This window comes from Podarcis muralis, chromosome 1 (genome assembly GCF_964188315.1).
Source record: "Podarcis muralis chromosome 1, rPodMur119.hap1.1, whole genome shotgun sequence".
In the NCBI taxonomy this organism is placed as follows: domain Eukaryota; kingdom Metazoa; phylum Chordata; class Lepidosauria; order Squamata; family Lacertidae; genus Podarcis; species Podarcis muralis.
The window spans coordinates 47,095,166-47,122,575 of NC_135655.1; the positions used below are offsets into that span (position 1 = coordinate 47,095,166).

Genomic DNA, 27,410 nt, shown 5'->3' on the forward strand with positions numbered 1-27,410 from the left:
TCTCTCTCCCTCTCTTGACCCAGCTTGCCTCCCCGCCCCTTCTCCCCATTATGACACTTATTATTTTTCCATTCACAGCAAAACTATTCACATCAAGGTAATTGATGATGAGGAGTATGAGAAAAACAAGACTTTCTTCATTGAGCTGATGGGCCCACGCATGGTGGATATGAGTTTACAGAAAGGTGTAGTACTGGTTCTCCCAACTAACATTAACACTCTTCTTTCCTCTTTCTCTCGTCTCCTTGCCTTTCTTTTCTCACTCTCTATAGTCTCTTTTTGTTTTCCAACTGCTCAATCCTTAACACTGCTGTGTATGCACAACCTGTCACATGGTACTGATGGGAGCTAGCGAGACAATGCATTCTAGGTGTGGGGATGTGTGTGTGCCTGTGGTGTGTGTGGCTTGTGAATGTCAGCGCACATTCTTGGAATAACTAGACACTGGGGTTTTCAGCTCCATCACTGACACCACAGAATAGGCTGTGAAGCACTGTGTTCCATCATGAAGTAAAGCTGAGTATTTCTTGAAGCTCTTTCCGTGGAGCTGTCCTCACAGACAGCATTTGCTCTTGGTATGCCAGGCAACACCCCAATGTCTGCAATGCACCATGGTCAGCACACCGCTTTGCAAGAGTAACTGTTTTAGTTCTTTGCAAAAGGAAAAGTTTCACTAATCAGTTTTGTCTAGCCCTTAAAAAAATGGTATTTCTACTTACTGGATTTTGGGCATAATGGATAATATTGCAGTCAGTGGTGATATCATGAACAAATAGAAATTCAGGCTACATACTTCCAGTATTTCCACATTTCACTGTGTGCAACATGCTCTTGTGCGCTCCTGACCTTATGCCAATGCCACTCTCCTTGCCAATAAGGCCACAGATTCTACCCAATGGTTGCACTTTTATTTCAACTCCACGTTGGTTCCATAGACCCAAATGAAAACCTCTCTACATCTGTTGAAGTGTAGATTATGCAGAGGTCGATTAGGCTGAGAGCAGGAGTGGTGTGGTTGGGGCTGTGCAAAGACGGCAGCAGAGCTAGTCCAGGGCTCCTGCCTGTGTGCCCTTGCATCAGGGCCAGCCCACTCAAGAGGCAAGGTGAGGCAACCACCTCAGGCAGCAGGATCCGCAGGGGCAGCAGATCTGGCCTCCAAGGAATGTATATCTTGCTGCTGCACTCCTTGGAGGCCAGATCTGCCACCTCCTCGGCAAACCATCCCCAGTGCCGCCTCTACAGCAACTTCTTGATGTGTAGGAGCCACTGCTGGTCTCCTCCCACCCCCAGGGAAGAAATGGCCAGGGCTGCCCTCTGGGGTCTCTTGAGCTCTGCACCCGCCTGGTGTGATTCAGAGCGGGCCCCTGCCCACCCCCTTTGATTCCCACTTTAACCATCAGATAAGGTTGAGTTTATCCCCACCGTTGTTCCCAGTGTAGATCCTCACTCACCCCTATTTGCCTGGCAGGGGCGCCATTTTGTAGTTCAACATGTCTTAAGTTGGCCCTGCCATGCAGCCTTGACCATGTTGTTGTCTTGTCCAAGCCCTGTCCAGGTAAGCCATAGGGATGGCAATGTCTAGATGGTCGCTCCACCCCGCTGGCCACAACTGGCTGAGAAAATGATCTGGCATGTTTCCCCCAATGGCGGCATAGCTGAACAGTGATTTCCCCTTGGCCTACCCATATCTGCGTGTGTGCTCTCTCACTGTCACACACACACCATGCACTTGCTCTCTGTTCCATTTGGCTTCTATTTCCAAGTGCACCTTCTTTTACCCTCATGGCTTCTTTCCAGATTAACGCAGAGGCAGAGTCTCAGTGTAGCATTTTGCATTTTAAGAAAAGGTTAGATGCAACACCTAAATGTAGTTCCACATCTGTTTACCCGCTGAGCCACTCAGGAGCCCAACTTCAGGGTCTCCTCCTTCACACAATTATTTTGATGTTGACCTGACATCTTTGTGACCAGGACTGTTTCTGAGCAGTGCCTTGGAGGCTGTCAACATCACCCTGGAGGCAGAAGTGTAGATGTGGGAACAGCGGCAACATACACAGCTACCTAAATCCCTTCTTCCTTAAAGGCCACATAGAGAGACTTTACCAGAAAATGGTGGCAGTCTGCTGCACCTGACTGTACTGTGGGAATTGAGAGTGTTTCAAACATGCGACCCTAAAAAACACATTTGAGCTTTTCTCACTCTTTGTGCCATGTATTAATTTGGCAGAGAATTCAGAAGAGAGTATCTGCCGCTGCCAGGGTAGATTTTTCATTTGCGTTAGGAGCCAATTTAAGCCTCATATGTGGAAATGCCCTGAGATAGGTGTCTGACAAAAGTCTTGACTGCTATTTATTTGTCTCTCAGAGTTGCTTCTGATATTCTTCACATTACAAAGGCCAGCGTCAGACGGTAGCTACTTTGTGCCACTTACCTTACCTATGTGTGGTTTCAAAATGTAAGGAATGAAATTTTCAAATCTGCTTCTCCCGAACAAGTAACTAGGAGGGATTGTGTTAGAACTGGCCTAAGAGCTCTAATAGAAAGCCCCAGGGACATTACAGGGCAATCTCCAGGGGGAAAGAGAAAGTAGGAAATGATCAATTTTCTTCCTTTTGACACATTTGACAGAATAAAAGCAACCCTAGTGTTACCATTAGCCCTTTTCTGCTGCAGCCGTAGTGTTAACATAATGTACCATTAGGAAGGGAAAGAATCAAGTCAGTGAACTTTGTAAAAGTCATTTAAACTGCATTCTTACTAGTGTTCTCTTTTTTGAATGAAAATGACATGCTTACCTGGTTGGATTGCATTGTGCCCTTAACCTTGTAACACTGAATTTCATGAACACTGAGTAGCACCTAGGGCTGCCATATTTCAAAAAAGTAAAAAACCAGGACAGGCACCCCAAACGTTGTTGAACTTTATTTATTTTTTTACAAAAACGCCAAAGAAACTTGATTTTTTGATTGACTTGCCTAAGATCAAAGTGCCGCCTTACGGAACCCCCCCCCCCCGGTGTCAATCAATTCCACCTTTGAAATCCTGGTAATGTCCGGTGGGGGGGGGGGATCCAAACGTATCGCAGCCCTAGCAGCACCTCATTAAGCAAAAGCAAATTTCTAAGCCACAGTAGGCACTTCCAGACACCCCCCCAAAAAACTAGGTAAGCATATCAGATCCTGGCTTGGTTTGGCATTAAGCTTAACTATTATTTAAAGCTGAATGAGAAACATGCTGGTGCCCAGTGCAAAAATTGCAAGCACTTTAACCCCCTCACGCTCCTGCTGCTGCCACACTGCCAGGAACTAAGCCATGGTTTGTCTTAGCATTACATCCAAACCGAGGCTTGTATTGACCCTCTCCAAACAAGCCATGAGCTGTAACTAAGGTTTCTTCTTGGATTCCATCACAAGGTTTGTTCCATCACAGGCCAGAGTTCAGGCGTAATGCTGAGGGATTCATTCTCAGCAAGAGCAGAGAAGGAGCCAAGACACTGCAATTTTAGCTCCATGCACCAATATATATGTAAACCATAGTTAAACTTAAATGGACCTGCAATTGCAGGCGTGCGTTTTTAAAGGAAAGGGGGAAAGTCAGTGTGTGTCTTCTCGGAGCAAGAGGACTACCCTGGATTGAAAAGGGTGTGTGTGGGTGTGGGTACGTGTATGTGTGTATGCTAATGTAACCATGCTCCCCACCAAAGACCAAACCTGATATTATAAAATGTGTGTGTGAGCGAGAAATTGGCTCTTCTCCTAAAACACTTCAGGTGTATATATGTGTGTGTCTAGGGCTCTCTTGTGCCTATGGACATTTTTGATTGGTTATTGTCGAGCCAGCTGACGAGCTGTTATTACCATGTGACACTCAACTAAATGTGCTGCAGAAATCACCTTCCACTAACCATCAACAAGGACCAGGTTCCCTTTCCTCGCCCCCTGCCCCTCCCAGCCCTCCTTTCCTCCTCTAACGTTCTCCGACTCACCTAAAGATCAGCTACGACCAGCGTGCCATAGAAAGCCAGTGAAAGGGCTGCCGCAGGCAGTGGCAGGAGTGGGAATGGTGCATGTGGGAATGGTGTGGCGGTGGAGGTGCTGCCGCTGCTGCTGTTTGCTGCATCTGCTCCCAACCAGGCAACCCACTGTACACACATGTCTTTCTTGTTGTCCCTACAGGAAGACCGTAAGGGTTAATATAGTAGATGAGGAGGAATACGAAAGGCAGGAGAATTTCTTCATTGCCCTTGGTGAACCGAAATGGATGGAACGAGGAATATCAGGTGTGAGATTCTTTTTGGAAAAACAAACAAAAGAAACCCAAATCCACAAAAAAGTAATCTTTTTGCTTCCCCCCCACCCTTTTTTTCTCTCTTTCGTTTTTACACGGACCAAGTTTTATTCCTTTCCCTCCTATATTCTCGCTCTCACCCTGTTTCGGTCCCATCTCTGAGTTTTTGAGCCTAGCTTATTTCGGATCCTCCTTTCGTGCAGTGCTTGCGCCTTTCAGGCCGTGTGAGCCGCGTGTGTTTGAACCGTTTCTCCTCTCTCTCTCTCTCTCTCTCTCTCTCTCTCTCTCTCTCTCTCTTCCCCCTTTCGGTGACATCTTTGGCCTTCTCCTGTTTCCCTCTCCCTCATGCCGAGACTGAAAGCCCTTCCCCAGCCCCAGCCCCCCCCAAAAAAGAATGCAACTTGCATGGCTGCCTTTTCAGCTTCCTCCCCAGTTCTGTATCTTGCACAGTCTTTCCCGCCTCCTTGCTCCTTTTCTGTGGCATAAGTTGCAGTGGATGACTTTGGGTGCTGGTGAATTTTTATTTTTTAACACCTACAGCTGGAATTGTAATGAACGGGTTCTGTCATAATAATGACAGTGAGCATTTGCATTCTGTTTTGCTTCTTCGGTGCAAAAATCTGACAGCCTGGCAAGGGAAAATTGTACTTTTATTAATAAAACTTCACAGCTCTAACATTAGGAACTCGCTAAACATTCTGGTTAGCTGGCAGATGAAAATGAAGCTGACTGCACATCAGCAGCAGAGGAGTCTGTTGATTTTGGAAGTTAAACCGTCTTCTGAGGCGTCACTCCTAGGCCTGTTTATGTGGATGTGGCAGGCACCCATCTCAAAAGGGCAGGCACACGAGGCTCTATCAAGGCTTTTCACACAGCTCCTCTTCATTTCAGTGGGTCTTGTCAAGGGGGTCCCAGTGTACCAAACCGCTGACCAAAGCGAGCAGCATCCTATACCACTGAATGCAGAAGTCTTGGGAAGGCAGAGATAAACTCACTTTTAAAGTTTTTTTTTTAAAAAAATTATAACAAAGCATGCATTAAATATTTTAGATCAATAAATTGTGTTTCCTAGTATAATACCTATCGTACAAACAAATCAAGTTCTCTCGGCTTTATGGTTAAATAAATTGATGTTTTGTACAGCCGTTTTTTAAAAAGTGACATTGAATAATGGTTCTCCAATATTATAATAATAATAATAATAATAATAATAATAATAATAATAATAATAATACTGGGGAGACATTTTTGTTGGCTCTTCTTTAAAAAAGGCTGCAAAATTTTAAAGCATCAATTCCTTCAAGCATAAAGCCAGAAGAGCTTGATTTGTTTGTTTGTGTATGGTAATCCTGCCCTATTCTGAGGCTTCATAATGCAATATTAAACAAAGAAATTAAAACTGTGTGATGAAACTACTCAAGTGTTTTAAATCAAGTATTTTAAGCTAATTTTTTTGAATAAAGCCTCTCCAATGCTTACTCATAATCCCCTAAATCCAATCCTCCAATCCTCCCAATCCACTCCTTTGCCTCTCAGCTGAGGGAATGCCAACCTTCCATCAATGCTTCTTCTCCCTCTCGCAGGTCTGTTACCGGCACCTAATAAGCTCTACCTTTCTTCTCGCCCTCCCCAGCCCAGCCCAGCCTTTCCTAATGCACTTCAGCAATGGTATCCACAACAACCCTGTTGGCTTTTTCCTTGGTTCTACTATTTCTATACTCTTGATTCTTCCCTTCCAGATCAAGTGAAGGGAGATCTGTGATGGATCTCCCCTTGGTTTCTTCACAGCTAAACTTTGCTATGGAGCGACCCAATGTCAAGTCAAGCCCCCAGTGTGTGGGGCGGGGGTAGAGAGCTAATGAATTGCCTGCCTGTTATGTCCCCATGGGGCAAACAGCATCTTTTTTGGGGGGGGGGTTGGTTTATTTCACATGTCATGGGGAGACAGCTTCCTCATCCTGTGCTCTGGTCACTGTCCAACTCAAGTCACCTCATGAGTGCTTTTAGGTACAGATAAAGATCAGAGGAGGTCCAGTCCCAGATCTCCTACCATATCATCTAGTTGGCCCTAACTGTTCACCTTTAATAACAATGTTGCAGAGACAAATTCAGCAAGGACTGAAGCTCAGTGGTAGAGCACATGCTGTACATGCAGAAAGTCTTGGTTCAATCTCTGCATCTCCAGGTCAGACTCCTGCCTGAAACTCTGGAGAGCTGCTGCCAGTCAGTGTCAACAGTGCTCAGGTAGATGGACCAATGGCCTGACTTTGTATAAGGCAGCTTTCTATGTTCCTACTGAGGCGGCCACACATGTTGCTGCTATGACCATTATTACAGGGACTGATGCCCCTTTCAGGGTTGAGCCTAGAGAACGTACAACTACCCAGGTGGAGTCCTGGCCACTGCCTGGACTGGAGACACTGTGTAGAAATGAGAGCAGGTGTTGATAGCTCTGTTATCCTTTGTGTGAATTTGTATTTTAATGTTTATTTCACTCTGCCAAGTTATTTGGTAGAGAAATGAGGCTGAACCAATGTGTGCCTCTTCCTTCCCTCTCTCCCGGATTAACTGTTCATCCTATTTAGATAAATTCATCCTATAAGATGTTCAATCTTTGTTACCCTCCAGGCTTCTAGTGTATTAGCTAAATTGAATTAAATTGTATTTTGTGAGCTCCTCAGCCATTTTACGTTTGAATTCCCTTCAGAATTATTGGCTGTAACTATGTTCGGCCCTCATAATCCTGTGCGTTATCAGTTTCCCGACATTTCCCTCTTTTGTAATCTCATTCTGTGACAATGCCCCACAGATTAGGCCTGAGGTGGGTATCCTCTTTCTCTTTCATTTGTAGCTTGGTAAGGAACACAGGGATCAGAACCCACCAGCAAATATATCTCTTCTTGCCAATGCCCTTGTTCCATTTGTGATAACAAATGCAAAACAACAACCACCACCAAGAGTTTGTTGAACTTCTCGTTGTTAGAGCTGGAAATGGGTTGCCTTCTTCTCCCTTCCACTGATTGGCTCCAAGGCTTCCCAATCTCATTCTGCGGTCCCATGGTTCTATATGTTTCCCTTATCTGCAGTGACAGGGACCAAACCGTTGTTGGCAAAACATAACAGGGCCTAGAAGCCTTCCAGCAGATTGTGTCACCTTTCTGGTTGCCCTACTGTCAGTACCTTTTGAGTGTCCCTCCAGTAAATCCAGCCTATTTTTTTTTCCTTGCTAGGAAGATGACATCTTTTCACTGGGCTGTTAACTCATTTGATGGCTTGAGTGTCACATTAGTTGACAACTGGGGTCTAGGTTTCCTTTTCCTTTGTCAGCCCCCCAGGGAAATTTGGGCTGGATATTCCCTTCACACAGCAGTTTCGACACTCCAGCATTAGAGGGGCTACAGCACCAGGTCTCCTTTTTCAGTCAGGGTGCTCCAAAGTCTAAATTATAATGGCCTCAAGGGTGTAATGCAAGGTATAATTCCATCACGGCATTTGGTTCAGAAGATGGAGAAGGAATTGCATTTCATTGGAACCTCTCCAGCTGTGCCACACAAACTTCTGCATGTGTAACAAAGGCAAAGCAAGATTTAGTTTGCCCAGGCAGCAAACGCAGCTCTTCTTTTTAGCCCCCACCCCAAGAAATGAAAGAGAAAGGGAGTTGTGTGAGACACAACTCTGTGTTTTGAAGTCCCAGAGGAAGAACTATGGGGAAACAGAGAGTTGTAAGGGAAAATCGTGTTTTTCATTGGGTGCCAGCAAAACTCACACCACTTAGAGAAAGTTTAGATCTCTTCTGGAAATGGCTTTGTGCATGTTGAAGACTTTGGCCTTCCCAAACGCATCTGGGAGATACAGTAGCCACTGCAGTATATCTCCAAAATAGTACACCTTTTGAACCACGTACACCTTTTGAACTTTGGCACAGAAGAGTACCTAACATGCCACACATGCATGTGCTTGGCAGTATTGCCCATGCCTGTGTACCCAAGGAGGATAGGCACAAGTTAGATTCCAGAGCAGAAGAGACTATTGTGATTGGCTAGACTCTGAGAAGCAAAGGATACGGAGTAATGGACTTGAGTACTGGGAAAGTCAGCACAAGACGTGGTTCATTTTGATGAATACAGGAGAGCTGACATGAGAGGAACTGTGAAGGACTTTTCTGGTGAGTCAGAGGAAGAAACACAAGCCCTCATAAATTTACCAGAATTGATGTATAACAGTCCAGATCTGCCTTCTACTGTCACACCACTTAGCACAGATGCTGAACAGGAAAGAGAAGCAGAGGAGCAGATTCCAAGATGCAGCACAGCCAGAGGGAAGCAGACTAATGATGACATGTTTGCGTTAAAGGGTGATGAAGAAGCAGACGAGGTTCCAGAGCCAGGTGTCAGGTGCTCACCAAGACCCAGCCCCACAACTGTCCCGTCTTGCGAGGTCATCGCAACCTCTAGAACCTTCCACCTGGGAAAAGATAGAGCAGATGCTAACTGCTGAAGCTCACCTGTGAAGGGATGCTGCACAGGAAGAGATAGATGCACTGCTCCAGCACCAGACCTGGGCAAGAAGGCGATTGGGTGCAGAAGGGGAAATTGAGTACAGCTCGGCCAAAGGAAAGCTCCTGTACTTAAGCACAACAACCAGACCTGACATAGCAAATGCAGCGGGAATCCTAAGCAGGAAAGTTAGCTCTCCCACTGAGAAGTACTGAACTGCTGTGAAGAGTTGTTAGATACTTAAAGTGAACCATGAATTGTAAACTTACGCTGACAACAATTCAATACTATGAGGTACATGGATGCAGACTGAGCCAGAACCCAAAGGAGTATAAGTCAACAGGTGGATTTCTCTTTATGTTTGGAAATTGTCCTGTTTCCTGGGCCAGTTGTAAACAAAATTCTATAGCTTTGTCTTCCTCAGAGTACATAGCCAAAGCCACAGCATACAGAGAAATGGTCTGGATTGACCAATAACTACGGACTTCGGGTTGTGTGGGGAGAAACTTGTCTGATGGGTGTACACTCAAAGCTGCTTGAAATTATCTCAAAGCAAGAGGTTTCATGCAAGACCCAAACACATTGGGGTGAAATACTACTATGTGCATGCAGTGATACCAGATGGACTTGCTGAATTGGCGTACTGTCAAACCAAAGAAATAACAGTCGACATTCTGACCAACTCCCTACCAACAGACAGTTTTGAGAACCTCTGAATCAAGATGGGACTCTAGGTGGTTCATTAATTGTACTTGCATTTGGTGTATTTGCTTGAGAAGGTGTTTGTAGTATAACCAGCCTCATCTAATCAGCACTCTTAAGTCTGATTAATGCATGAAGGGGTAAATACCATAGGGTAAACTGTCCTACCAGGCTTCGCTCACCTTGAGAGGGATTGGAAGGGAAGCCTATTCTTCCCCTCATAGTCTACCATGTGAACTCCAGGTTTGGGCCAGTTGCTCCAAGCTCAGAACACATGGCCTCTTTTAAAAGCCATTCTTGAGTTCCTGTACCAATAATTTAGGGACCTTCACCACAAACCTAAGTTTTGTTGCCTGTGTATTCTGAATGCTGTATGAAAAGCAAATGAATCTGACCTTCAGTGAGTTTGTAAGTAAACAATTTTTTAACTTACTAAATGTGTGGTCTTTTTCTATGCTAAGGAAAGAGGGGAACTTTGGAAGAAGTTGAGGGGCATATTTTAAAGATCTAACAGCCTATATTTCCACACTTTACTTTGCTGCATGTTTTGTGATTTTAAATCTCTGCTCGGGTTCTCTCACCCAAGAGTTCTTGCCCCAAACCTGGATCTTGGCATCCAGGGAATTCTCCTTTTTATACCTATATTTTTCCTTGCCAACCAACATTCCTGAAATCTCATTGATAGTGTTCTTCAAATATTCATGTGTAACATTAGAAGTGAAAGAAAAACATTCCATTACTAGAGTGAAGTGCAAATGAAAGGAAAATATCCCAGATCATCAAGAAATGGATGTTTTAAGAGAAATAAAGGTGCTGTTTTTGTTACAGAAGTGGTGGTTGTTGTTTTTTAAAATAAAATCCTAGTGTATTTATATGTCCCTTTTCCATAATTAGCCATCCCTGAAGCAGTTCACAACAGCCAGTTTTCAAAGTGCAAAGCATTGGGGTTGGGGAGACAAGTCAGTTTACATGCAAATAAATCCAAACAGCTCAAAATCAGCAGGAACCCTTGCACTAATAGGATGACATTGATGGATACAGGGCTCGGATTCTTAAATGGCAACAACTTTGGCAATCAAATTAAGCAGCCTTCTAGACTGGCCTTTTGTAGGCAGTGCCACCCAAAAAACAAAAAACAGAAGCAGAATGTAAGAAATGGCTTGAGAGGGTTTCACCATCAACATTGTGATCTGCAAGCTGCAATACCATTGATGGGTGCATATGGGAGCAAGGAGAGGGGCTCATCTATTCCTTCTGATTAGATTACAGTATGCAGGCTAAATTCGTAGAAGATCTTTTCCCAAGACATTGAAAAGATAACGCACATTAACCTGTCTCCATTTCACACTTTTATCAAAAAGGTCATATTTCTCCAGACTGTTCTTAATTACATTCTTATTTCAGAATTATATTTCCTGCTAAGGCAACCTTTCATAGAAGCAGATATAAAAATAGCAGAGACTTGGTTGTATGTGCACTACAGACGGCCAGCAATGTCCTACCCCTAGATTCATGCTTTCCGCCATTAACTTTTGCAATGATTTTTAATTTATTTTCATAAATTAGGTTTACCTGCATAAACAATATCAGGAACAAAAAAAAAGTACATTTCTAACACATGCATATTAATGTATAGAATATAATGGTGTGCTTTAAACTGCTTTTTTGACCATCATACTATCATATTCAAAACAATGAGAAATAGCATTTTACATTGGGATGAACTTTCAGTCATTCGTTTGTTTATTTATATTTATAGCCTACTTTTGAGAAATCTTCTCCACAAAGCAACTTACACTACCGTATATCTAAAATTGTTTTACAGGATAGAAGAAAAAATAAACCCACCCATTAACTTTAGGAATAAAACCGCAAAACAACATTAAACTAAAAGGACTCACGGCATAATATTCCCAACATGACCTATTAAAAGCGCCCCAAAGAGGTATGTCTTCAAAGCCCTCTTAAGAGCTTTGTTAAGGATGAGACCTGCCGTATCCCCAAAGGGACATGTTTTCACAAGTAAGAACCTTTATTACAGGTTGCCACCAGCCCGATACTTTTAACAGGTGGGCACCTAAACAAATAGAGCCTCTTTTTGTTGATTTCAGGGCATGGGCTGGCTGTTATGGGTCCAGGCAGCCTTTCAAGTACCCCAGACCCCCGACCATTAAGGTTTTAAAGTGGACTTGGAAGCTTACTAGCTATCAGAGCAATTGGTACAGTATAAGTACTGCATGTTCCAATCACAGTCATTTTCCAAATTGTCTTCAAAGGCAGCCCTACATTCAGCACATTACAGTGGATGCGACAAATATATGGATAACTCAGACAAGATCAGACCTCTCTCAGAAAGGTTGCCATTGGCATATCAGCCAAAGCTGGAAACAAGTGCACCTGGCCACTGCAGCTATCTAGGTCTTCCCAGATAGGAACAAATCCAGGATCTCCCCCAAATGATCCTTTGGGGGAGTGGAAACTCACCTAGGTCTACCTGTACCCCTCTATCCAGACAGCAATTCTCCTTCCCACAGAATGCCCACCTTGCCTGGGTTTAATTCTAGCTTTTTTGCTCTCATCCAACCCAAAAGTGTCTCGAAGCATTAGTTTAGGAACTCCTTGGGATTATCAGATGAAAAAGAGGGGTAGAATTGCATGTCATCTTCATGTTGGTGCACTTAAACCCAAACATTCAGGTGCCATCTCTCAACAGTTTCTTATAAATGTTGAAAACCATGAAGGTACCCCATGGTTCATTGGCCATGGGGTGAAATAAAGTCCTCCAATACTACTGTCTATTACTGGGTTTCCATTATGGACCAGGCCACCATATCACCATGTCTCCCAGGCCCAATCCGGCCAAGTGATCTAGAAGGATACCGTTGCTTATGATATCAAAAGCCACTGAAAGGTCCAGGGGAACCAGCAGGATTGCACTTCCTCAGTCGGGTTCTTGGTACCTGAGTGAGAAAAACCATTTCCATCCCTAATCTTTCAGACATACTAAATTTCAAAGCATACAAGTTTTTAAATGAAATTCAAAGTAATATAGTTACAGAAACAATGGTGACTGGCTTAAAAAAACCAATTCCTGTTACAAAATTCCTATGAGACATATTAAATCTGAAACATGAAAAAAGAAAGAGATATAATAGGATTAAATGAGGCATTTTAGCATTAAAAAGATTATTAACTGTCTAAACCTAAATTAACAGTTCTGTCGTTAAACTACTCCTATCCATGTCAGACTACCAGTTTGTTGTTGGCAGCCGCCAGTCTCACCTGGAGACTTCCAATTAGCAAATAGAAATTAAAAGACTTGCATCAGAAGAGATTTCCAGCTGCATTATGAGATTGAGAAAGATATGTAATCATTTGTCCTAAGTTATTTGTTGTAGCTAGTCATTGTTAGCATTACAGCTCCTGTTGCTTTATCAGTACTTTTATCTTGTAGTTTTATCTTGTACTTTTACAGCTCTAGGGTTCAATAGCACCTGACTTAACCAGCATCTTGATCAAGCTTTATAGAACAAAATCACAAAAAGATTATTTCAAAGCTCAAAATACAGTTAGACAAATTTGTTTTGGTTCTCGGGATTGCTTTACAACTGCATTTGTAACTCTCTGTAACATACCCGGGGAAAGTTAAGGAAGGTCTAGGCATTAGCCTTGGGGCCGTCAATTATTCTTCCATCTCTGGCCATGCCATGAACTTCACTTTGTATCTTGGAATTGTACCCAGTCCCCCTTACAGTTATACAGCTTACCCCTTACAACTGGAATATCACTGACAATTACCGTAGCTAAAGGAGTTATCAAAGTGAACATGCAAAGTAGATGGGGTGATGTTTTATTTCCTACTGCAGCAACAGTAATTTTGCTGCGGAGTAAGGTGACTTAAAGTTCATTTTTAAGCATGAATCATGACTCGCATCTTACTTTTTGAGCAAAGGCAAAGTTACAGTCGCTTAGCACCAACTATTCTAAGGGTTCTAACATGACTGAAGTCCCCGTCAGCAAAAACAACTTATTTGGGTTGAGCTTTGGCTTATCCCAGATCTTGCGAAAGTGTTGCGAATTGGCATACTTTCTGACTCCAGAGACCCACCCCACCCCACCCCTTCAAGCCCCACCTCCCTGCCTCTGCTCATGAAGGAAAGGGGAAAACCTCTGGTAGCCAGAACCTTTGGGACACACCTGTTCTCTCCAGCTTCATGTTCATTGTGCTGCTACCAGGCATGTTCACAAACCTGCATCTAGCATGTGGCGGCAGAAAATTCACAGCTACATCAAGTCAAGTTCATTGCTCATTTAATACAGTCATCTGCAAAATGAAACTGCCATGCGTAAGTTATTAACTGTTCCCTTTTTCTCTTCTTTTTTATATTTCTGTTTTATATAGCACTCCTCTTGACACAAGGTAAGTTTTTTTCCCCCTCTCTCCCTTAACTGGTTTGCTCTGTTCTTCTCTTTGTTGTGGCCTTGATTTCAATGCTTCCCTTTTATTTGGAGCTCCTTGACCTTTCATGTATCAAGCTGTGCATTGAGACTATATGAATTTAAGACCATTGGCATATGCCCCTTAGAAAGCTTCCCAGAAGGAAAGGAGGCCCTCAGGCCAAAAAGGATACTTCACCCCTGTTTCTGCGCATTTGTGCAGCAAAATTTTCCTTGATAACAACCTAATTTGAGAGTTCTCTCCATGTCCACACACATGTTGTGAATTTCTTATCTGTTCTAAGGTAGCAAGGATTTGGGTGGGATTGCCAGAACAGGAGAGCCTTGCTATGTCCTTGCTCTTTCCCAGATTGAATAAGCACAGTAATAGCAGAAGAGGAAACTCCCTCACTTTCACTGCGCTTATTATTGTTGATGCAGGTCGTTGTACAGAAAGGAGCCCTTTTTGCATACTTGCTGCAGGCATTTGATGGTATGCTGGACAATCTGAACAGGAACTGTGATCATAGGATGAATTCTAAGAGCCTTCTGCTATGTGTACTTAGAAACCCACTTCAGACTTTCCCTCTCAGTGCCGGGAAGGTGTGTGTGTGTGTGTGTGTGTGTGTGTGAGAGAGAGAGAGAGAGAGAGAGAGAGAGAGAGCTACCAAATTATTAGTATTATTTACCCACCCTTCAAGTTAAGGTCCCAGAGTGCGTTACAACAATTTTAAATAACTTACCATCACAAAATAGGATGGGACACACACACACACACCCAGGTGTCAAAGGTGCCCTGCTTCCAGATTCACCCAAAACTGTATGGTGAAGTTGCCAGGTCACCACAAGCAGTCCCTCAGGCACAGTGCACATCAATCTCCTGGTGAGGGTGATGGAATTTTTATGGATGATCTCATGATCCCCTGCCCCGTCCATCTGCCCTGCAATGGTGCTTCACCAAGTACCCAGACAGACACAGCTGGGTTAGCATAGGGTCACAAAGCTAATCTGCCCAGTGAGCCCCCTCATCCATGAACAAATCCTGGGTGATCAATGTTTTCTTGCAGACAGACCTGACATTTAGCCACCACACCGGGTATACGCCAGCCGGTATTCCCAAATTCTGAACTGCTGCCAGGGCTCCTGTGTGCATTCAGGTGAAGGCCTCAGTAGCATAGTGGCAATGCTTCTGTTATCAGGCAAAGAGGACTGTTCTCTTCAGGTGACTCTGCTGAGACGAGTTAAGTGGTTGAAGGGCTAGAAGCTCCCTGCTCCTACCTCTGTATCAGGAATCAGGGGACACCCAGGAGCTGCCCCTACTCAGATTGCCTGTAGCCCTGACTTAAAAGACCATTTCGAGACTGAACTGTATGCTCGTTTCTGCCTGGGGCTTCCATTGGAGGTTTCAACAGAAGGGAGAAAGCACAAATTTTTACCATTTGTAAAACACCACTTTAAGACTCTAGTGGGTGTCGATAGTGACCTGTCATCACGATGTGAAGAAGGTTTGCATTTACATCCACAGCTTAATGGACAGCATTACCAAGAGGCAGGCAGGATGTAAACAAGCCTCTTGGAAAGCAGTAATTGCTGCTGTTGCTTTCCACCTCCCACTTCCCCACCTCCTGCTGCCCTCGCTTGCCATCTTTAGCTCTCTTTCATTCCCCATCTGTGCAGTTTCTAGTGGTTCTCCCCCCTCAGTGACTGACATTCTTGCCACCTTCATTCGCATAGGATCAGACAGTGGCTATTGTCAGCCTGGTCTCCAAAGTCTCCCCTTTGTGTCACCTGCACACTAATTATGGTTCAGCTTGTGCCCTTAAAAAAAAGAGTGCAAAATGATAAGAATCTGTCTCACAGCCCGGAGAATGAGGCTGGTGTTTTGCATTCAAATGTGCTTGGACCATCACCTTCCCTTTCCCTGAATCTGTCAGAGTCCTTCTGGCTGCAGCTCTCAGAAACGATCTATGTGCATGGAGATTGACAAGTGCTTCTCTGGCGTGACAGCTGCAGCTCTGTGGACCAACTCAAAGTGCCCTCTATCAAATTTTCTTAGAAGGCTTTGTTGCGGAGAGGCATTTGAAATAAAGCCACGCTCAGGACATCCGAGTTACTGAGATAACGGACATATGCCAAAATCTGATGCTAATAAAGTGCATATATAATATATGAATGAGAGAAAGAGAAAGAGAGAGTCCCTGGCATATTGTTATGAATTGTTATGGTCTTGGCAAAGCCTGCTGGCTAAAGTCACACAGTAGTGAGATACCCCACCAAGAGTACATTGAAGCTGGCCTAAGATGCAAAGGGCAAAATGGCGTCCTCCTTCCCATTCCATGTGTAGAAATTAACTAGACTGCCATTTCATTTATTAACACTGTTTGCATACCATCCAAAACTAACTTTCTCTGGGCAGTGAACCAATACAAATTAAAGTGTATAGGTGTATGTAGTGCAAACCTTCTTTTGTCTCGAATAATGGAGGGCAGCAGTGGGCAGCGGAGGGAATCCCTGGAAATAATTACTTGCTGCAGCAGCTGAATAACTGAGGAAAGGAGTTGAGCCCATTCTTAGCAGCAACCCCCAAGAAGCAGCGGCTGCTGACTGGCTAGCAGGCCAAATGCCTGTATAGGCTGCTGAGGCCTTCCAGGAAGCAGCCACACATTTCTCCAGGGACGACTGCAATGCCCTTTCCTCCACCGCTGCCTCCCCATTGTTATAGCTTAGAATGCACTTTGCCACCCCTACTTTCTTCAGAGCAGCTGCCAGAAATTCCTGGCAGCAAACCACCAGACTGGTCATTACTGATAACAGGACAAAGGAGACGAGTGTTTACATCGTAGGCAACAATGCCTTTATCATATCGCTCACATCTCTTAAAAGCTGTTCCCTGCCTCCAGTCTAAAAGTTATACGGCTTCCGTCACACACCACAGAGTTCACCTAGTGTGTTCATCGGTAATGGCACCTTACCTTTGGCTCGCGTTCAGTAGGTCTGCATAACATTGCATGTCAGATGACCCAATCCCTGTTAGCAGAGGAGCTCCTCAAGCAGAAAAAAGAAGTGGATGGAACTTAGGGGGCTACTGGTGGAAGCACACAGGGACCAAGCGTGTAACGAGCTCCCAAATCTCTGTCAGCTAGAAATGATTCTCGCCATCATTTTTTTTCCACCCCAAAAAGAATTTATAAGTATCTGTAAAAGCATATATGTACCTCTGGTTGCAAACGGGATCCGTTCCGGAGGCCTGTTCGCAACATGAATAGAACTCAACCCGCAGCGGCGTGTCTGTGCATGCGCGGGTTGCGATTTGCCACTTCTGCGCATGCGCATGATGTCATTTTGCGTGTCTGCGCATGCACGAGCGGCAAAACCCGGAAGTAACCCTTTCCAGTACTTCCTGGTCGCCGCAGGACACAACCTGAAAAAACGTATCATGAAGCAAACGTAACATCAGGTATGACTGTATAAAGTAGAGTAAGAACGGCACAAGAATATGCATACTCTCTTAGTTGTAAATGTACATTTCAATGCCAACATGCACTCAGGATTCAAGAAGCTGCTGTGATTGGTGGCTTCCTGTTATCTAGAGAGACGAAACTAAAACACCTTCAGAGACATTTCTGTATTACATTCTTTGTATACACACCTGGATCCCTTGTGTACAAAAAGAGAGAGACATCAACTGGAGAATAACTGGGAAGCAAAGAGGCGCTTTCCTTCTTATAATTCGATCAGCTCTTCAGTTTCAGGAAGTCTTTCTCAGCTGTTCCCATAGTAATTTTGTTGCTCTAATTCAGTAGTGTGCTAATTTAATCAGATCTTCTGGAACCAAATAATATGTATTAAAATAATACGATTTCTGCCCTTTCTTGTGCTCAGATTTGATTGCTTTTGGCAGGTAGCATTGGATAATTCACTCACTTGGCACTACTGGAAGTTGCTCTTAAGTTAATAAGGAAAGAGGCTAAATCTCTGACCATGTTAGGAAAGAAAAAAGGTGCCCAGAACACAGCACCAATTCCTCACCAGCCACATCTGCTCCAGACAGCACCCGCCTCCTTTAGATGAGCTGTTGAGTGAGCAAGGTTTATATAATGACACTTCTCCTCCACTTAACTTCTGCAGTCGGGCCCCCTTCCACGGGCTTCGTTGACATCCCTTGGACGCATGGACGATGTACTTCAAACCCTGTAAATCCTGTGGCAGATGATATCCAGAGCAACATAAAAAATGCATATGCCACTGCGCACGTAGAGTGCCACTCAGGACAGATCATGACTAATAAGTAAAGAATGGAGGTGACATTTTCACTTAGTCCATGTCATGTTAGATTTAGAAAATGCAAACATTTCAGGAGTGTTGGAAAAAATTACGTTGAAAATTACATTGAAGTCTCTTTGCCTCTAGCTTCTGCCTCCCCACCACCACAAAACTTCTATGTTGTGTAGCCTTCTTTAGGCCCAGCTCTGCGTAGAAAACTCTCCCTGTCTCTCTCTCACACACTCACTCTCCTCCTCTCCTCCATCTCTCTCTCTCTCACTCACTTACTCTGTGACAGTGTGACACAATGGCTGTATTATTGTCCCCATGTTCATGAGTCTTCTATGTACATTACATGTATTCTCTGCCCTTCAGAAGTTCGGTTGCTCTTGATAACCTGTTTGTTTGTCTCTCAGAACTAGGCATTACATGTTTGTAAGGATGCCTACCTAAAACTATCCTAATTCAGAACAATTCAAATTAGGGTGTATGAAGATGTGAAGGAATGATGAAAGCATGTGGGATTTTTAATCCTATATTCTAACATTGACCTATGCTAGGGATGATGGACCTCTGCTCTACAAGTGTTACTTGATTACAGTTCCCATCATAGCTGACCATTGACCATGTGGGCAAAAGCTGAGGGAAGTTTGAGGAATCCAACAATATCTGGAAGGCCACGGTTGCCTGTTCCTGGCCTGCACCATCAATGAGACTCTATCTGAATGTTTGACATTCAAAATAGAATCTTCTAGAGGCACAAGGTGTACTGGGAAATATTGATATGTTCTTAACTGTTATGGCACCTTAACTGGGCTTTGAAGTTCCAAAAGATGTCGAGAGCCACAGGTACAGATAGGTAGCCGTGTTGGTCTGCCATAGTCAAAACAAAAAAAATTCCTTCCAGTAGCACCTTAAAGACCAACTAAGTTAGTTCTTGGTATGAGCTTTCGTGTGCATGCACACTTCTTCAGATACACAGGTTGATGGACTTCCATTTCATGCGGCTCAATGTGGTGCCTTCCATAGTTCCAGTTACAGATAGGTAGCCGTGTTGGTCTGCCATAGTCAAAACAAAAAAAATTCCTTCCAGTAGCACCTTAAAGACCAACTAAGTTAGTTCTTGGTATGAGCTTTCGTGTGCATGCACACTTCTTCAGATACACATGTATCTGAATTAGAGCCACAGGGTGAGAGACTTTGTGACTCTTCTAACCCCTTCCCTCTTTGAGAATCTTGGTCATGAGGGTTAGCTATGTAACGCCAAAGATAAGGAAGGAGTCCAGAGTTTCATATCTGGACATTGCCAAGATTCAGAGATATGGAATTCTAGTAGTCATGTAAATAGGAACTACACTTAAGTTATGACTGAAGCTACTCCAACTCAAATTTCTGGCAGAGTGACTCATTGTTCAAATATCCTGACATGTCAGACACATGTTGAACTTATGGGTCATCAGAGCCTAGTTCATCACAGTTTATGCAGTGAAATACTCCTACAACAGATAATTCACACAATCTGTCACTATGTAAAACAATTCACCAATGCATGATTATCTAAACTAATAGTTGTTGTATTGTTTGTTAATCACCCCATACCATAGTTTTCTAAGCAATGTACAGTAAAGTTTAAAACAAATTTTAAATGATAAATATAAATAGTGCAATCCAAAAAATGCCACAATAACACACAAAAAGTGTACCCAAGGGAGGCATGCCTGACACCAATATTGTGTTCTTTGTGGCATGTGCTTAAAACCTTATTTGCCCAGGCATGTTATAGCATTTTTAGCTGGTTCATCCTAGTTTTATTGCACTGTTGGTTTGGTTTATAATAAATTGATAGTTTTTAAATGTCTTCTTATATCATCCTACAGTTCGTTTTTATATTGAGGGTGATTGATGCAGGATGGATGGATGGATGATAGATAGATAGATAGATGATAGATGATAGATAGATGATAGATAGATAGATAGATAGATAGATAGATAGATAGATAGATGATAGATAGATAGATAGATAGATAGATAGATAGATAGATAGATAGATAGATAGATGATAGATAGATGGGGAATTTGTCACAGGAGTCTCAGTCATCACAAGAAGTGTAATGTCCAGGATGGACGTGATCATTATCCACCTGTACATAAATACTTTGTGATGTTTTCAGTGAAGACTCACCTTCCTTTCCTCTAACGTAAATATCAGTATCATTTTGGAACCACTTTCACTCACTCCAGAGTGTCTGTGATTTACACCTCTTGCAATAAGGGTAGGTTTGCCCCACCTTCCTGGAAATGCACCCTCCATTTCTCCTTGTCCAGAAAGAGGGCATCTTGCCTCCCGCCTGCCGTTTAGCACTTGCTTAAGTTCAGAACGAGGGGTGTTAAGGTGGAATTATTTCCTCCCAACCTTTGCCATATCTGGAAAGCAGAGATGGGAGCCAAGGAGGAACTGGCACATTCATTTCCCTGCCTGGCATCTCCAGACCTTATCAGGACTAATTGGACTTGACAGCTGGGAGTCTCGGGTGCAAGCCATGTTGAAAGCTGAGTACTGAGGCTGATGCAAACAAATCAGGGCTGGTTAATAATTAAGCTGCAGTTTGGCAGCTTTCACCTTGACAGACTTGACCTGTCAAATTAAAAACTCTTCAGCTTTTTTTGTTCCCGGACATACCTGCTGTTGGGACTCCTGCCACTTTAAGCCTGTGGGCGATTGTGCCTTCGTCGCCGATCTCTCCCTTCAATGTTCACGGCTGTGCCTTCCTTCCTATCTTTAAAGAGGACCTGAAAGCCGATTTGTTTTAACTGTGCTGTGGACTTGTCAGCAGTCGATTTCTCCTTTATGGTATCTTCCTTTCTCTTGAAAATCTTTGTGCATTTGTTATTCTCTGTATGGCTTCTTGAGTGCCAGAAGCTGGGGAGATGGTGCTACATGAAAAGTTGTGACTGTCGTTATCATTGTTGTGAATGGATTAGGCCAGGAACAGTCAGTTCCGATGCCTTTTTTGGGGGGGGGGAATGGCATACTTCTCTGGGAGTGAGAAAGTACAGGCTGGACATAGAAGAAAGGAATCGTAGAATTGTAGAGTTGGAAGGGACCCCAAGGGTCATCTAGTCCAATCCCCTGCAAGGCAGGAATCACAGTTAGATCATACATGACAGGTGGCCATCCAACCTCTGCTTAAAAACCTCCAAGGAAGGAGAGTCCACCAGCTCTTGTGGGAGTCTGTTCCACTGTCCAACAGCTCTTACTGTCAGAATGTTCTTCCTGATGTTTAGTTGGAATCTCCTTTCTTGTAACTTGAATCCATTGGTTCAGGTCCTAGTTTATGGAGCAGGAGAAAACAAGCCTGCTCCATTTATTATTATTATTATTATTATTATTATTATTATTATTATTATTATTATTATTATTTATTTTTAAAATTTCTATACCGTTTTATATTTTTAATAAAAATCTCAAAGCGGTTTACAGCATATTAAACTCAATAAATCAATAAAACATTAGCTGGGCGATGTTCCTCCGGCCTCATGAGGAGCCTCTTCAGTAGGGCTGGTGAGTGTGGGCCCCACCTCCTAGGCCAGGTGGAAAGGCCCATGCAGGGAGCTGCCTTCACGCCTCACATATCACAGCCCTTTAGATATTTGAAGATGCCTGTCATCTCTTGGTCTCCTCTCTAAGGCTCAAAGGGTTCCGTGGAGCCTTGTAACTCCCCTTATAGCCCTCAGCTGCGCACACAATGTGCTGAAAACATTGCAACATGCCCAGGCATGCGGCCCATGTACACTGTGCCCATAGCAGCAGCCAGTGACTCCTCTCCAGGACCATGCTTAGGAACAGCAGGAGAGCTCTATGCCACACACCTTTGTCTCTTCAGTTCTAGAGGATGGCTGGGTCTGTTGCAGGAAGATGCACCCCATGGTTTAAGTGAGGAATGACTAGGGCATCCCTAGCAGAGGAATGCATGCCATGTACTGCAGGCCAATGAATGACTTTGAATGACTTTCTCTGAGCAGACAGATGTTTTCAGATCACTTTTAAGTGATCTGGAGAAAAGCACTCAGTCCACCTGGGGATGCACTTATAGGCAGCTTACCCTAAAGCCACAGACATCTCACTGAGAAATTTCAAGTGGCCTGCACTAGAGGTGGGAAGGCCTAGGAAAAAATGGGGGGGGGGCCAGATTTCCCCCTCGTTCCCCCCCCCCCCATTTTTTCAGGTTTTTCCCCAGGCCTTCCCATCTCTAGCCTGCACATAGCAGCTACAAATGGACATACCAGAAATCATTCCGATATATCCACAAATGAACTTATTACTTACCTGTTGGTTGCTGCTAGATTGATCGTCCCTTAAAGGTGGAAGAAGGTGCAAACTTTCATGATAGACTGTTAGGAAAACATTTTTATACCACCAGAAAAACTAACACAGCAACTGAAATTTTGCAGGGGGACAGCTGAGTCTGAGTCATTTGCCACAATTTGGTGGGACTTCATCTGTGGGCCCAAGGCAATTCCAGCAATGTGTTTCAGCCCAGGACAAATTTATCTGGGGGAAAACGTAGGATATGCCTCTCTTTGAGATGGGACATTTATCTCCACCTCTTCTCTCCTGAAACACATACCAGTTATGACAGAAATGGCACGACGTGTTGTTAATTCGTTGTGCATGTTTGCTTTCGTTATTCGTTCTGTTTAGGGAAGTTTTTAATTTTTAATGCTGTGTTGTGTTTTTAATTTTTGGTTGGGAGCCTCCCAGAGTGGCTGGGGAAACCCAGCCAGATGGGCGGGGTATAAATAATAAATTATTATTATTAACCTATATTTTTAATTTAAAAAATACTGCTAGGGATCATCCACCATTCTGTTTGTGCCATAATTTTTAGGTACAGGTCTGTAATTTTTAGACATGGATCTGAAAGGGAATTTTGGTTTCTCCTGCTGCTTTCCCCAGGAAAACCTGCTGATTAGCACTGAATCGGAACAGACAGCAATTGGGTTTTCCATGGGTTGACATTTGTTCTAATGTTCTAAACAGTAGGTTTTCCCAGGAAAGTGGCAGGATAAACAAAAAGCCCACTCAGACTTGTGCCTAAAAATCACGGACCTGTGGACGATTCCTTAGTGAGGTCTGGAGTTGAAGTGCATGGAAGACTTGTTAAGCCTCATAGTCCGCCCCCCCCCCCCAAATGCCTGTTGCTTCAGTTCTGATAGTATGCAGGTGCTAGCACCATTGCTATCGCCTCTGGAAATTTTAGTGTTGGAGAAAAGAAAGAAAGATGAATTCAGTTTATGGTGCTGAAAAGCGATGCCCATAATTCTGTATGGTGATGACTCAAGTGGTTGGGGATATTCCTCAGTTGAACACCTAGAAGGAGCATTAAAGGATAATGGCTCCGACATTCAGAGATGCATCTAGTCTCTGCTTCTGTTCTTTTGTGGAGCTATTTCTGACTCATGCAGGGGATTCCCCAGTCTGGAGCACTCGGTGGGAGCTCACAAAAGAGCCCTGACACTTCAACGTGCTACTGACTTCAAAAGGTGGATGGATTTGTCTCTGCTGCTGCTGCTGCAACAACAGATTAATGTGGTCTCCTGAAACAGGAGTCCTTGTGTGTTCTGTAAATTGTGCTGGCCTTGCAAAGTTAATAATATTTGTAGTCCGGAAGGCTTTTTGAGTTGAGGCAAAGTTTTAATGATATATGGAGCATCTGTGCAGAGTTTTTAGCCTCTGAATAATTTCTTACGGAGAATATGAGGCCTGTGGGAGTCCATGCAGGATTTATAAGTCCTTTCACATCAGGCATCTTGTGCTCACAGAATGACCTGAAGTCTTCATAAATCCAAGTGAAAGCCTTATAACCCATGCACCTACAGGGTTTAGACTCCTGGGTTATGTTTCCTTTGCGTGCCAGTGCATAACTGAACGGCCAGGGTGTTCATCAAAGAAAGGCGAGAAGGACACTAGTTGACATAGCTACTAACTCTACTGCTTTCCCAAAGCAGCACTGTAGGTTGTTTCATATGTGGCACAGGGCAGGGTACTTTCAACTAGATTGTGCTCCTGAGGGAGGTTGACCTGGCCTGTTGCTACTCACCTGCAGGCAGGTAGACCAACAAGACTTCTTATTATTTCAGTCTTGTATCTTAATTGACAGCTGGAGGTGTTGACTACTATTGGTTTTGTGATCCTTTCTTTTGTTTTAAGATTAATTTTAATAGGGGACTTTCATTCTTTGCATTTTTAGGGGGCCACTGTTCAGCTGCTTTGAACATTTGCAGTAGAAAGGCAGAGCATCAATTCTAGTAAGGATGATAATAACACCAACAGCAATGGCTGGAAGTGATTTCCACAGGTTCATGACTGCTCTCTAAAAGCACAGCCCTATAGGTGTTTGCTTGAAAGCATGATACACACTGAGACTTACTTTTTAGCAAGTGTGTGAAAGACTGCACCAGGAGGCTGTAATCCTTGGCTTCCCGTGTCGCTCATATCATGCACAAATTCACAAAGTGTCTGATGCCCCAGGCAGACACAAACAGATCCATGTGGGAAAGACTGCAAAAAACAAAGAAAAAACCAGCATGCTACCAGTATCGTATATGAAGCAGACATCTTCCTTAAAGGAGGAAGAACCACCTGCAGAGTAGGTTGGCCATCTCTCAAAATGCACACAGCCTGGAAAGAAGAGTGAACCAATTACAGTTGGGGGTGGACTTTATTTAACTGCAGCAGATAGAAATCAATGCATAAAACATTGGAGAGCAAACTTCACTTCGTGTTTTCAGCAGAAAACCAGTTGCTCCAGTTGAGCTTTAGAGGCAGATGTTTTGTGGGGAAAGCTTTGGAGCAAAAAAGGGGGAGCCACCAGACATGGAGCTTTAAAGTACAGGCCATGTCTGGAAAGAGTGGGAAAAAGGTAAGTGTGAAGAAGTCCTAAGTTCTGTTGCTTTTATTAATTCAATGAGCAGCTCCCATCAGCACCATGGACAAGGAAAGTTTTCAATGAGCTGTTTCTAACATCAAAATTGCCAAAGCAGCAAAAGCAAATCCTGAAAGTTCACCCTGCTGTACAATATAAATTATAAATTATACACCACATTGTAGATTATTTGATATATTTTTAAAAGATTTGTTTCAATGCTTTATCTTGCTTACCTCCATCCTTTCTTACTCTTGTTGTTCAATTTATTTATTGTCCTCTGTTGATCAAAACCTCCTGCGTGGATTGAGATTGCTCTATAGAATATTGTCACAAGCACTTTTGGCAGAAGCATAATAGTTTTGTCATGAAAATTCTGTCTATTATTGTTGTTGTTGTTAATAACACTATATACGTACTGCCTGTTAACAAAGAGATCTGTGAATGGTGTACAGGGTGGGGGAAGACTTAGTGCAGGGATGGATAACTTGTGACTCTCCAGATTTTCTTGGACTACAACTTCCATTGTCTCCAACCGTTGGCTCTGCTGGCTGAGGATGATGGGAGTTGCAATCCAAAATCTCTAGAGGGCACCAAGTTAGCCGAAGATGGTCTAATGAATTCATTTACCTTGATTTGTTTTCCCTCCCTGTCCTGAAGACAAGATTTTGTTCAGTGAAACGTCCTCCCAGTTCCTTCATTGCGCTATGACAGGTGTGAGGAGCCTCAGGCCCTGGAGCCAAATACAACCCCTCCAGGCCTCTATAAACAGCTCTAGACCATGCCTGTCCATGGGCTGCACCCCTTGCCCCCAAACCATGCCGCTCCCTGGCCCTGCTCCACACACCTCTTCAAGTGTTTTTGCCTGGCTGATAATGCCTCTGCTTTGCCTGGAGAGGTGTATGTGGTGTTTGGGTGTAGAAACCTCTGGTTTCTGTGTGGCTGGAATATGGCCTACTTAACGACTGCATTCCATTGCTCCAGCCACTTTGCCTCTAACCCCACGCTTCATTCTCAATAAGCTCTCAGAAGTTGGCCACAAGGAAGTGTGGCCCTTGGGCTCCAAAAGGTTCCCCACCCCTGCACAATGGGGCGATGAAAACCTTGTAGTTCACTCATGATTTGTTTCTTCTGAACATTTAAAAGAACTCGTATGAAGTCAGCCCGGATAGCTCAGTTGGTTAGGGCATGATCCTGATAACGGCAAGGTGGCAGGTTCAGTCCCTGTAAAGGACAGCTGCATATTCCTGCATTGCAGGGGGTTGGACCAGATGATCCTCAGGGTCCCTTCCAACTCTAAGGTTCTGTGATTCTATGAATGAGATACCATCGTTGCATAGCAGTTAGTGTTGGACAAGGACATGAGAGGCCGGCCTTGGCCAAGTCACTGCCTCTCAGCCTAACCCCTGTATTACCGGGGGTATCACAGAGTTGTTGTGGGGATTAAATGAAGAGGGGGAGAACCATGTATGCCACCTTAGGAGCTCTTAGAGTTAAAAAAGGTGGGATATAAATGCAACAAATAATGATTCATTGAAGCACAGGAAACAATAAGTGCATGTGCACGCATAACTCTCTCTGTGTGTGTTCCACACATAACTGAACATTAGTGTATATGAGTGAGCCTTCAGTACTAAGTTGAACAAATTACCAAGTGTGATTGTGCAATCATTGGGGAAATTTCTTCTTCCTTGCAAACATAGAAACCATTGAAGTTTTCTTAAAAGAACAGAGAAAGAAATAATAGATACCTCAATCTCTCCCAAGCTGAGTTAGCAGCATTGAGTGCCATAGAAGGACATCTTACAAAATAATATGATCCTCACCCCAAATAATCATTTCCTTTCCTTGATCAATTCACTTCATATTGAGTTATTGCATTTGCCTACTGAAATCTTTGTTTCCAATAAAATATTGACATCTGCTAATTTTTTCTATTCTCATTTTCAAAGGATCAATGTGTTCTTTTCATATTCTCATATAATCAGGTTGTCCCAAAACAATGCACACTTTCTCATTTTCATGTACTTATAGCAAGACCTCAAAGAAAATCCAGATTAAAATGACTAAAGCCACAAGACAGCATGAATTTTTGGATGTTTGAGTCAGTGTATGCAAGTCTGTGTTGGATTGTGGTTCTAGAAAACAACCAGTGCAAATATAAAATTGTAAACAGTAGGGACGGAGGAAACTGTTCCAATATTTTCAGCAAGTTCCCACTTTGGGCATTTGCCCAATCTGGAGTAAACTTCCATTTCCAAGAAGAAAAGAAAAAAGTATAACTGACCCCAAAAAATG

At 43.5% G+C, this 27,410-nt stretch overlaps 1 protein-coding gene across 5 annotated transcripts in view; it reads left to right on the forward strand.

Moving 5' to 3' along the window:
- The window catches only part of SLC8A3 (solute carrier family 8 member A3), a 164,909-nt gene that overhangs the window by 131,133 nt on the left and 6,366 nt on the right, over positions 1-27,410 (forward strand). For 2 of the 5 annotated variants that reach the window (XM_028725121.2, XM_028725127.2), the window contains exons 3-4: positions 79-185; positions 13,889-13,906. In XM_028725121.2, coding sequence (XP_028580954.2) covers positions 79-185; positions 13,889-13,906 — 125 coding nt within the window. Of the gene's footprint in view, positions 1-78; positions 186-4,176; positions 4,281-13,888; positions 13,907-27,410 lie in introns of those variants that run through there. The other 3 variants (XM_028725158.2, XM_028725137.2, XM_028725148.2) reach the window with 3 other exon arrangements.